Genomic DNA, 13944 nt, shown 5'->3' with positions numbered 1-13944 from the left:
CGAAAATGTATACTATTTTAATTAATATGTTGTGGTCCATTTTTGAAATAAAATACTCTGGCTCCTTCGTGCTAGTCTTAGCACTTTTATGTTTTTACACATTTAAAAAAAAAAATCCAATATATATACTCTTTAAAGATCCTTACTTCACTTCGATAAGGGAGTGTTGATTAACCCATTGTTTCGAATGTTTACGTCATAGCTTCTACAACCTATTAATGTTTTTTACCAATCTTTTGCATAATTCCTGCTACTTTCTTTGCTACACCTATGTTGTGACTTATTACTTTCCTCATTTATATACATATACATATATATATATATATATATATATATATATATATATATATATATATATATATATATATATGTATATATATATATATATATATATATATATATATATATATATATATATATATATATATATATATATATATATATATATATATATATATATATATATGTATATATATATATATATATATATATATATATATATATATATATATATATATATATATATATATATATATATCTTATTATATACTAAGTGAAAATCTTGTTCCCTCTAAAATCCAGATTGACACAGCTTAGGCCACAGCAAAAAACTGTAAATACGTAATATGAATTCATTTTCGTTTTATTATCATTACTACGGTTTATGATTAACTGCAAATGTACATTTGTTAAATCGCGCACATTTCATATTGTATCATCCATGAGTTTTGAAACTATTATCGTTATCCTTATGATTGCATAACTACGTAATTACCCTGGCAATGATCTGCAAGAGAAAATCAAATCAACTGCAATCATGAAGGTTTTGCGTATTTCAGCCCTATGCAGTGACTAAAAACTTTTCTTCGCTACTCATCAACGACATTTATGCCTTTAACAGCTGTATTTTTTTCCCTATAATAACAATGTCTACGATTCTCATTTTCTTATTCAGATTCATATGACTGTGATGTCTGTGTGACTATTGTAAAAGATTGCCACTTTGGCATTATCACTTTTGTTAAACATCGTGCAAATAGTAATGCTTATGTAGTTCAGAATTTTGGACCTAACGCATATACAGTATATATATATATATATATATATATATATATATATATATATATATATATATATATATATATATATATATATATATATATATATATATATAGGCAACATCATCATCATCATCATCAGCTGTTACCAATGCAATGCAGACGTCCTTCCACTTGTGTATGTTAATGGTCTTTTTTGTGCTAATTTACATACGCAAAATTTCTTAGTTCGTCTTTCTTCCCCTACTTCTTTTACAATCTCTAGGGACCCATTCTGTTATTCTTAATGTCCATCTATTATCTGTCATTCTCAGTTTAAATGCGGCACATGTTCATTTCTTTTTCTTACACATCGTTAGAATGGTATGCAGACAATTCATCGAAAGACAATTGGTAGAAATGAAAACTCGTCGAATGACAATTCGTCGAACTGACAATTCGTCGAAATGACAGTTCGTCGAAATGAATGGTAGTTAGAAATAATTTCTGTTTTTGAGTATCTAATAACAAACATTTCACTATAGCCCATGCGCTAAATGAAATTCATCAAAACCGAAAGAGGTTTCTTACATGATTGATAAAAAAATTGTGGAAAACATACTGGAGATGTCAAAAACGGAGTGAGTGTGGAGCAAGATCACAAACTATTAATGATATGATTCAAGGAAAACCTTCACGAGATTACCATCCGCCAAATGATACTTGAATGCTGTAAATGAAATTAAGAAAGAGCTTGTGAAACCGAAGAAGTGACTGGCTGCATAGTATAATGCAACATGTAATATGCCTTTGAGTGTTGCAGGAGCACTACCCCCCCCCCCCCCCAAAAAAAAAAAAATCTTCTCTTTTGAGAACAGTGAACAGAAAAACGTCCGTACAAGAGGATGGAGATTTAAACTTTACAACAAGAGGTTAGAATTTCAAGTTGTCTGAAGACAAAAAAGTGACTATTTATGGAACTGCTAGGAATTTGACCTTTTATCCCAAAACTGTATTTGGTTTTGTGATGGCACATTCGACTGCGCTCCAGTTAATTCGCATTTGTACACTATCCTTGTTCTAGTTGCTAAAAATAAAACCTTACCATTGCTATACTTTTTGTCAGGCTCAAGGGACGAAGAGACTTATGACATTATTTTCACATTTATAAATCAAAGTCGAAGCTTGAATGTTTCATCCATTATGATAAACTATGGACAATTCGATCAATTGTCATTTCGACGAATTGTCAGTCCGACTAATTGGCATTTTGACGAAATGTCATTCGACGAATTCTCATTCGACGAGTCGTCATTCTACCAATTGTCTTTCGAACAGTAGTCAGGCTACCTGTTAGAGTATCCTATACTTTAGTTTGCTCTAGCATTCATGTTGCTTTCTTTCTGTCTCCCAGTGCTATTCCCATCATTCTTCTTTCCATAGTACTTTGAATAGGAATTAGCTTATGTTCTCAGGCCTTGTTAAGACTCCATGTTTCTGATGCATAAGTTAAGACTGACAGGACCATCTCATTGAATAGAGAAAGGATCATCCCCTATAATAATCGATTTACACTGGCTGCCTATTAAAGCGAGAATTGAATTTAAAATATGTACAATAACCTACCAAGTTATCAGAACCGGGCGTACAAAATACTTGAAGAGAACTGCTACATATTGAGCAGCCAACAAATCGTGTCGACACGAGAATAGATACAGATGGCTTCAAACTGTTGGAACCTAGATTTGTGTCCACTTTAGACTCCAGAGCCTTTAAATATGTGGTCCCGAGACTATATAACAAACTTCCACGAAACATTCGAATGATTGAAGACATTAAGTCTTTCAAGGGGAAACTGAAGACTTTCTTATTTCATGAGTCCTTTAACAGTGACGACTTAACAGTAAATGAACAATAAGCGATATGAAACGTTAAATACTCTGAAAGAACAAGGTAAACTGACAGTGGTAGTCCTGTAGAGAGCGGGGTTTCCCTGCTGTATGGTACCGGAAAAGCATCCATCAAAGTAAATTACTTTTCTTTTTAGAGAAAGTGGCATTTACTTCTCATTATCTCATTTTGTTCATCAAATGCTCTCCATCCAATACGTATCCTTCTTTTAATTTCCGTCTTGTTTCCTGGGAAACCCATTACTGTCTGCCTTAAGAACGTATATTTATCAACAATCTCCAGAGGTTCATCCATAACTTTTATCTGTTGTCTCTGCATTTTCGCTGAACATTATCTTAGAGATAATCCTATTGATTTTCAGTACTACATTTCTGCTTCCTCTATTCAAATCTCTCATCCTTTGTAATTCTTCCCATGATTCACTAAACGCAACTTTATCATCCGCAAATCTTAAGTTGTTAAGGTACTCACCAGTAATATTAATTCCTACATTTTCCCAATCTAAATTCTTATAAACTTCTTTCTCAATCGGAATTTTCTCACTATCTTTATGTAGTTTTAGGATTGGTGTGCTTCTGTATAGATATCTTCAAGCGTTCTAACATAAGATTCTTCTTATCCTTGTTTTTGAAGAGCTTTCATTTCTGTTGAAGTTTTGACAGTCTATAAATGCCATGCATAGTGGTTTGTCACACTCTCTGTTGATTTTTCCATTAGATGGTTGATTACACGAATAGGGTAAGTTGTTGAGTATCCACTTCTAAAGCCTGCCTGCTGTATTGGTTGATTAAGGTTTAGCCGTCTTTCTATTCAATATGATCTTTGTAAATATTATATATATTACGGAGAGTAAACTTATTGGGCGGTAATTTTCAGGTCTTTTTTAATCATTATGTGAATTAGTATAATGATAGTTTATCCAAGCTCTAGGTATAGAGCATTCTTGCGAACATTTGGTGTGGAGTTCAGTGAGTTTTACAACTATTAAATCTCCCCCATCTATTAATAGAATTGTTAGGCCATTTTCCCCTGCTGCTTTGCCTCTCGTCATACCCTTTAATGCTTTCTTTACTTCTCCTACTGTTACTTCTAGTACCGGGTCAGGTGTTTTTTTTTATTTCTATTAGCAAAGCTATTTCTTATATCACTCTTGTATAGCATTGTATAGAAATTGTCTGCAATTCTAATCCCTCCATCTCTGTTGTAGATAATTTTTCCATTTTCATCCTTCAAAGTAAACATATGTTGGCCCCCTGTTCCAAGTCTTCTTTTCATTAATTGGTTCTTCTTCCGTTCTTTAGTGTTTCCTCAATTTTGGTCTGATTGTGTTTACGAATTTCACGTGTTTTTAGTTTGTTTATTGTTTTGGATAGGTCTGCTAATTATATTTTATCTCTCTTGTATTTTACACCCCTTTCTAATCTTTTCTTTATTAGATTTTTGGTCTTTTCCGATAGTTTTCCTCGATTTTGTTTACGAACTTTTCTATTTATCTCATGTGCTGTTACCAATACAAAGTTTGTTAATTTACTGTTCATTTGTTTTATACTTGCTTCCAATTCATCGTGTAGCTGGGAGTAAGCCTACCTATTTTGTATTGCTAAACTAAACTTACCAGATATTCCTCCTATTACACGAGAATTTATTTTCTTTCTTAAGAATAATTTCAAGTATATATATATATATATATATATATATATATATATATATATATATATATATATATATGTGTGTGTGTGTGTGTGTGTGTGTGTGTGTGTGTGTGAATGCTCATCGTAAGTGCATTTGTGATCATCAAAGGAATAAGTTGAAATAAAAAACATCCATAATGAAATTCACAAGTTTCAGATAGATTTCATCAACATTCTCTGTCCCCCTTGAAAACATCCTTTTATTTCCTGAATTTTGTGAACTTTTGACAACAACCTCACCGAAAAATATTTGTATCCTACCTAAAGACGCTTGAACAAATTACTTCACAGTATTTAATACTCACCCAACATGCCCACGGGGAAGTCGTTATTGTTATTCACTCCACTGAGGGATCCCATAACGGATTGGGTAACGATCCATACGTAATTTTCTCCAGTTAAACCCATCGTTTCTGCTGCTCTCATGATCGATTTGGCCTCCTGATTGGTTGAATACAGAAGGATGATGCGCGCTTCGCTGTCTGCAACGACAGCCAGGTCTTCTTTGGCGTTATTGACGATGACATTGTCAATGATGGTGAACCTGCCGAGGAAGAAAATAATACCAGTTAGTTTTTACATTGATCGTGACGATAGAAAAATGGAAGAGATAAAGTCATTACGTGGGGTTATTTGAAACAAAATGAAAATGGGACAAAAAAGACACACAAGGACGTGAAAGGGGAGACAGAAATGCTCCAGTGAGGTAATTGAAAGTAAAGGGAAATAAAACCAAAAAGAAAAATGAAACAACCTAAGTTTAAACTAGTTTTTTGACACATTCAAAATACAAAGGGTTTCACTACGTGACCCCGAGGGAAATTTCATAACCATCTGTTGTTGATTTTCCCTTTCCATATCCTTTTATCATTCTGAATTGGTTAATTTATTGGGACATGTCCTCTTGCTAATTCTGTCTGTCAAAAACGTTGCCCTATTTTAGTGGTTTCAGTTAAAAAAAACATGGGGAATATATATATATATATATATATATATATATATATATATATATATATATATATATATATATATATATATATATATATATATATATATATATATATATATACACACACACACACACACACACACACACACACACACATATATATATATATATATATATATATATATATATATATATATATATATATATATATATATATATATATATATATATATATATTATGACTAGCAAGTTAAATTCCCGAGCTCCAAAACTCACCTGTTTTATAATAAACAAGTCTGCTACGCACTAGAAAACTCCGAGCTCTGGGAAATTACGCAACTCCCAGACGGTAATATAAAAGAACACTGAATATCCAAAGGTCTCTTTACGTAACTCAAAACAAAAACTGGGTGATTACTTTATGTGAACGATTCTAAAACCAACCTCTTACTTTGAGTCTTAGTCAGGGATTCGAGAGAAGTACTGAAACAAATATTGGTGATCGAAATAATACATACTTTTATAAAAATAAATACATTCTATAAAATATACCAACAATTCAATAGGATTAACACCAACAATTAATCACTCGAAATTTAAATCTAAACTAGACCTGAGATTTATGCCAAATCACTTCAGAAAATAATACAAACACTTGTTTCACTAGAAATTAATTTTTTGAAAATATTAAATTTTGACAATTAATGAAAAGAGTTAACACTTTAACACTTTAATGAGTAAACTATAATGAAATTTACATATATGTAACTGTTACACTTAGGTCTTTTGGTTCACACAAGGTTGCAGAATGGTTAAGTAAAATTCTTAATGCACTTCACTTCAACCTGACTATACAGGACTAGTTACAAAATAATCTTCAGTGTAAATTACATATACTACTGACTTAAATTTTCTTCTATACAGATACAAAAATATATCAATGTTTCACGAACACTACACTTTTGAGATAAAACACTATTCACGTATGAGAGGAGACTTTAGCTGGATAGGGGCTTGAAAGAGAGCTTTTGTAATCAGGCTGGAATTCTCTGTCTGTCATGCCTTGCGAGGCCCTTTATATATGCATCCTAATTCATTCTATAAACTTCAAGTAAATCCAAGCAATGCATTACACATGGTCTGGCCGGGTTCATACAACATCAGGATGCCAACTCGGAATATGTAAGAAGGGTACTAGGTTCCTAGCGAGGCAACACTCGGCAAACTCTGTCCACCATCCTTTCATAACATTACAAAAAAGAAAAACCTTAATCTAGAATCTTCGTGCATTTACTAATCACGTGGAAAAAATTACGAAATCCCTCGTGATACCTCGGGTGTGCCATACAGCATAACTTACAAGTCTCCTCTACCCTAAGCAAGCGTTAAGTAGCGACTGAAGAATTACAGTACAGTAGTTAATCCATTAAGTGAAGAACAATTTTGTCAGGTGAACAACAAAAGCGGAGAATGTGTAAAGAATAGGCCAGACTATTTGATGTAATGCTGTGTAGGCAAAGAAAAAGTGAGCAGTTATCAAAAAGGTGTCCAATGAAGTACTAGTAATCTCACCAGTCAAAGGACCCAAAAAGTCTCCAGCGGTTGTATGTAAAATCACTTATCTTTACGGGATGCTGTCTAAAACTGTCTAAAAAAAAACAAATATTCTTTTGAACCTTTTTCATTATGCACATTATTATCACTTCAATAATAAACAAACAAAGAGAAATATATACAATATATTCTCATAAAAACTTCAGCATTCGTAATCATCTCCCCAATGATTTTATGAATAACCTACCCGTGTTTTTTTTTCTTTTTCATATTGATCGAAACAGGTATTTTACGCTAGAAATTGTTTAATTGGCTTTGATGGATACAATACTTCTATTGAAAATAAAAAGTTACTTCAATGCTCAGATGATCTTTTAAGTTATTAAGTTATTCTTGTGATGCCCAGAAAAGTCTCACACCTTATCAACCAAAAGTGTTAAATTAATTGGTAAAAACTAATAACAATACCTAAAAGCAACACTTTAACACACACACACACATACACACACACACACACACACACACACACACACACACATATATATATATATATATATATATATATATATATATATATATATATATATATATATATATAAAACAGGTGAAGGCTGAGACATTCATACTTTTTTCTCCTAAAGATTCGATGTCACACTGCAACCTAAATTCATGGAAACATCGCCACAGGTAAAATCTCAAAAATAGGTGCACAGTATAGTGCCTGTGCTCCTCCAAGAGATTATGTTAATGCACTTTGTGGAAAATCTCCAAAACAGCAAGCTTCTCTCAACTTGGAATATGTGACTGAATTCGTCATATCCGATGTTATGTATCAAAATATATTCAGATATAAACACAAAGTTTGCGTTGTCTTTGAGTCTCGGCCGAATGAAAGTGTTATGATTTTGCATGAACATTTAGTTTTCCTTACGATAAAATTTGATAATTCAAATTTCTTGTTCCTATCTGCTTTCTTGATGATAAAAGCGAACTAAAAATTCTAATGTTTGTGTGAAATCTGATAATATCTGGCATTGTGGACTACGAAAAGCTTTTAATAGAGTGCACCGGCCAATTTTGTGGAGTCCTACATTATTATGGAATTCTTCGTAAATATGTGAATTTGATCAAGTCTGTTCATGAGAATAGCAAGTGCAAAGTTGATGTTAATGGAGTCTTATGAAATGCATTTCCAGTGAAGAGCGGAGTACTCAAAGGGAATGTGTAGTCACCTATATTGTTTATCCTCTTAATGGATTTTGTAATGCGTAGAACAGTCGGAGATGGTGGAGAAGGATTGTTCTGGATTGGTGATAGGTAATTAGCAGACCTAGAGTATGCTGATGATGCTCTCCTTGCTAGCAGAACACCACAGGATTTGCAATGATTGCTTACCAGAATGCATGAAATATCACACAAAGTTGGGCTCAAGAAAAAACAGATATAAAGAGAACGGAGTATGCAATGGAATATGAAATATCATTGGAAGGAGAAAGGATTAATGAGGTAGAATCGATTAAGTATTTAGGAACTATCATCTCCAATAAAGGTTCTACAGAATTAGAGTTTAGTAAAAAATTTTAAAAAGCAAATCAGACAATGGTTAGGTTAAGTAAAAATTTGAAATCAAATCGCCTGAAATTATATATGCAAATCAGACTATATTTCAGTTTAGAGAGATCTGCATTGCTATGTGGACATGAGTCGTGGTATGACAATGAAAAATTCTCAAATAAATTTTGTAGATTTCACAACAAAGCAGGATAGGATTAGAAATGAAACTATAAAAGGGATTGCTCGAGTGCAATATGTGGATGAGATCATGATGAGGGGTAGATGGAGATAGTTTGGACATGACTTTCGCACTCCCCAAGAGAGATTAGTTCACCAAACATTCGGTTGGGCTCCACATGGCACTAGAAGAGTTGGAAGACCCAGGCCTACATGGCTGAGGACTATGAAGTGCGAAGTAGTAGATGATGGATGGAGAAGTTTTGAATTAAAAGCTCATGATAGAGACGACTGGCGAAATCTAACTAAGGTCCTTTGCGTCAATAGGCGTAGGAGGATATGATAATGATGATGATGTAAATATGTTATGCAAAGCAGAGGAGATTAAGAAAAGCCATTTTCCTTACAAGTTCACCTAAAGTTCTTCGATTTTAATAAAGTAGTGATATTCAGTAATGATAATGTATTAGTAACGTATACATATATATGCATAAAAATACTAATAAATATATACTGCGCTTTAGGCTTGTGATTAATCTGCATTTGAAAAGGTGATTACCTTTCTAGTTGCTGGTATGTTCTGATCACTTAATACGATGGTTCCAGCCATTGTGAGCTCGTGTAAGATCTACAATAAGACTTTGGGCTCGCAGACCAATGTTAAGGCTGCCTGAAATATCTCCTTTCCCACCGTTATCCCCATATTAAGAGGTTGGTTTCCTGATGCGTCATCTCCAATGCCTTCTATCAAAGGCATCATCTTCCACCAAACCTCTTCTCTCCATATCATCCTTCAACTTATCTAGCCATCTAATTATCTGCGTCCCTCCCTCTTGATCTTTTTCCCCTAACAGGTTCTTCACAAGCCCTCCTCTTCTGCTCCCAACCATTTATCCTCAACACATGACTACACCATCTCAGCCGTGACACTGTTATCATATCTGTAATCTTCACTATCCCAGTCATTTTTCTGATTACATCATTTTCCAATCTTTCAAGCAATGATACTCTCATAATCAACTTCAGTATTCTCACCTCTGGTCTGTCAAGCTTTATTTCTTTTTTTTTCTTCTTTTGTCTCAGAGCTCACGTTTCTGTTCCATACATTAACACTAGTCTTATTGCTGTGTTATACATTTTGACTTTTAGCTTGATTGGCATCTTCTTATAACATACCATTCCACCTACCTCCCTCCAGTTCTCCTAAGCTGCCTTTATCCTATTCTCAACTTGAGCTTCATACCCTCCCTCCTGACTGATAGTGGATCCAAAGTATCTGAACAGTCCTTATCATCCTTACTGCTCACCATAGCTTCAGTCTTCTTCACATTTACTGTCAAGCTACCCCACTCCAAATCCTTTTGCCTTTTTACAACCCGTCTCGGTGAGCCTTCCTCATTTTTAGTGATACTAAATTACCTGCATACAACAACTCACGCAACTCATCATTTCTGATATATTTATTCAACACATTCATGGCCACTACTAATGAAAACGGGCTTAATACTGAGCCCTGGTGTAATCCAATTTAAAATTTAAAGGTTTCTGTTTCCCCAACAGCTGTTATTACTTTGGTCCTTGTTCTTTTGTACATCATGTCTACCATTCCAACTAACTTCTCACTGAATTTCCTCTTCCTTAAGTACCAAAACATCACTTCTCTTGGCATTCTATCTAGATCTACAAAAGCACAAACAAGCATCTGGTTCCTCGCTAGTCACTTTTCTGTAGCTGCCTTCCTATAAATATGGCATCCACAGTACCTCTCCCCCTCATGAATCCATACTGCTGTTTCCCAATCTTGACAATCACTCCTCTAGTACCCTATCAAAAACTGGCAAATATTAACTCTCCTCCCAGTCTTTAGGCATTGTTTCCTCTTCCCATATTACTCTTAATAAACCTATCATTTATTCTTCCCCCTCTGTTGCTAGTATATTGACCATTCAAATTTGAGTCTCTAATGGACCTAGTACTTTACGGGTTTTCGTTTTGCATAATACCTATTTTACTTCTGTATTCTATATCTCCATCACTGGCCCCTACACCTTATCTGGTTCTCCCAGCTCCTCTCTCTCACTCATTTTCAGAGCTGAATAGTCATTCAAAATATTCTCTCCATCTTCTCTTAACATCTTCATACCTATGCAATATATTTCCATCTCTATCTGCGATAACTCACAACTTATCCCAAAATCCTGATTTTGCTCTTTTCCCAAGTTTGAAATCTTAAATATATTCTTTTCTCCTTGCCTTGTTCCTAGCCTTTCATTTAATCGTTCTACCGGTATCCCCATAGCTGTACCTACTCTCCTCCTAAAATATTTTTCCTCTTCTCTGTACCGTTACTCTGCACCATGTGCATACCTTACTTTCCAGTCCTGAAATGCCTTCAATTTTCTTTTAACCGACTCTTGCACTTCTCTGTTCTACCACCACTTTCCTCTTTTCGACACACCATACCCGTTGGTTCATCCCACTAAACCTTTTCATACCCATCCAAATATTTTCCACTCAGTTCAACCTTTCTAGTCGTATCTCTCTCACAATCTTCCTAAATTGCTCACCCTTTTTCTCCGTTAAGGTCCCAAACCCTAATTCAAGATCTCCTCATTCTATTTTTGGGTTTTCTACCTCTTATTTCAAAATCCATCACTATCAATGTTAGTTTTTTGTGAATATGAGGCAATTAGAGAGAGGGTTTGTTTAGCTTTAGAAAATTTTGTTACGATCACAGATAGTTAGTTGCATATACTGTATCGCTACAATGACCACAGCCTCTAGTGTCTGAATTATCGCAACAACTAACCAAATAATCAGATAATGTTTATCTCGCACCCAATTTCCTCCAGAAAGCCTCAAATAACGGCAATGCTAACTTTCTCTGTATGATACAGGTAAAAGTGAGGAACTGAATTTATAACCTATTATAAATAGAGCATACATAAGAATATGACTTCAAGAAACAAGACAATCATCCACATATGATTCTCAGTAAAATCATTGACAAGACTGATGACCATTGAGAATTAAATTTCATTTACTACTGGGATTGGCAAATACCCAACTACACAGTATATGCGACTATGGCCTATGTTTGTGAAGGTTGTTTGCGTTGTTCTCCCATAGTCTTTTGTCTTTTTATCTCTTGTGACTTTACTTTTGGGTTCTACTATTTATTTATTGTCAATTCGTGGTTTTATTCAACTTTGCTACATCCACTCCTATGGTTTAGTTTGATTTTTTTTTTGTCTTGATCTTTCTCTGTCCCTTCGTCCATTAGTTATATAATTCCTATGACAACATTATCAAGTTTTTATCAAAATTTCCTGTGAACTGCCAAACAAGGAAGTACTATAACCTGTCGGAACGAGCTACTTGAAATAAATTAATTTCAATGAATAACAACCCGTGAAAAAACCACCTTTAAAGAAGGAACGATTTTTTTTCTCTGGGTTTTGGTTCCTGACAAGCCAGGCCTCGTGTATGAGGTGATTTCCCTTTTCCCTCACCACCGCAGATCTGTTTAACTTGGACATGGTCCAACTTAATAGCATCGTAACCTTGATACGGGACATTGCCTCGCTCACTTGGGAGATGGCCTGTGTTCGTGATACGAATATTGTTTGCAATCATTCCTCTACTGGATATTCCTATTCTACTGATATTTAATAATTAAAGACGATTCCCGCTTGAATCCAATCTGTCAAGCAAAAGCGATAGTAATTTTGAATGATCTCTCCTTAAACTGTGTCTAACTACAGTCTTAGAAGAGTCTCTTAACGGGATTAAATTTTCTACTTGCTCCTCCGACCTGTTGAAAGTATCTCAGAGAGTTCTTAATCCAGATCTTAATTTGACACATTTTGTGTTAAATAAATACAGACAGAACTTGGACATATAAACTAATTTTGATAATATTTACTAAATTTTCAAAAGGATTTTGGTGGAAAAAATCCAAAAGTGCCTTGTAAGTCGATCACTTAAACATCAATACATGGCAGTTTTACACATAGATTTTGGTAATATTGGATATGTCACACACACACACACACACACACACACACATATATATATATATATATATATGTGTGTGTGTGTGAATATATTTATATATATATATATATATATATGTGTGTGTGTGTGTGAATATATATATATATATATATATACATAAAGAGTCCATAAAACACTACAATATACATCTAGGTACTAGGTAGTAGGCACCAGCCATCTTTTGGGATATTACCGCTAGAGAGTTATTTTGCCCTTTGACTGGCCAGACAGTCCTACATTGGGTCCCTCTCTCTTGATACGTCTCATTTTCCCTTTGCCTAAGCCCCCCCCCCCCCCCCCCCCACACACACACACACACATATACACACACAAATCAAAACCGAATACTCTGGCTTATTCTTTCTAGATTCCCCACATTCCTTATATACCTGACAACACTGAGATTACCAAACAATTTTCATTTCCTTAAAGGATTAAATATTGCACTGTAATTATTCAGTGGCAACTCTCCTCTTGTTAAGGGTAGAAGAGACTCATTACCTATGGTAAACAGCTTTTTTAGCAGACGGACACTCAAAAATCCAACCATTGTTCTCTAGTCTTAGGTAGTGCCATAGCCTCTGTTCTATTGCTTAGGTACACTCGAGCACACTATTCTATCTTATTTCCCTTCGTCTTTCAAGTTTTTATAGTTTGTACATGAAAGTGTAATTTAATATTTTTCTTCTTCTGAGAATATTTGATATAACTTTTTCATTACTTCTCTTATAATTTATTTATTTGCTTGTTTCCTTTCCTCACTGGGTTGTTTTTCCTTGTTGGAGACCTTGGCTTATAGCATCCTGCTTTTCCAGCTAGGGTTGTAGCTTGGATAACAATAATAATAATAATAATAATAATAATAATAATTCCATATGCGTAATAGTGTGGGCAGGTATATTATTTCATCTTGATTTACGCTACCAATGATTTCCTTTAAATTACGAATGGCAGTTCTGGCTTAAATTAAAGTTAAATTTACATCTAGGAATTCTGTCTTGAGATGACTTATGAT

The 13944-nt window shown here is 34.1% G+C and overlaps 1 protein-coding gene across 3 annotated transcripts in view; it reads right to left on the bottom strand.

The window, feature by feature from the left end:
* Positions 1 to 13944, bottom strand: part of Nmdar2 (NMDA receptor 2) — a 1133867-nt gene that overhangs the window by 269006 nt on the left and 850917 nt on the right. For all 3 annotated transcript variants that reach the window (XM_068378799.1, XM_068378801.1, XM_068378800.1), the window contains exon 5: positions 4945 to 5183. In XM_068378799.1, the coding sequence (XP_068234900.1) occupies positions 4945 to 5183 (239 nt within the window). The remainder of the gene's footprint in view (positions 1 to 4944; positions 5184 to 13944) is intronic.

This window comes from Palaemon carinicauda, chromosome 8, assembly GCF_036898095.1.
Source record: "Palaemon carinicauda isolate YSFRI2023 chromosome 8, ASM3689809v2, whole genome shotgun sequence".
Lineage (NCBI taxonomy): Eukaryota > Metazoa > Arthropoda > Malacostraca > Decapoda > Palaemonidae > Palaemon > Palaemon carinicauda.
The sequence above is the reverse complement of the archived record's forward strand: the minus strand, read 5'-3'. Positions and strand labels throughout refer to the sequence as shown.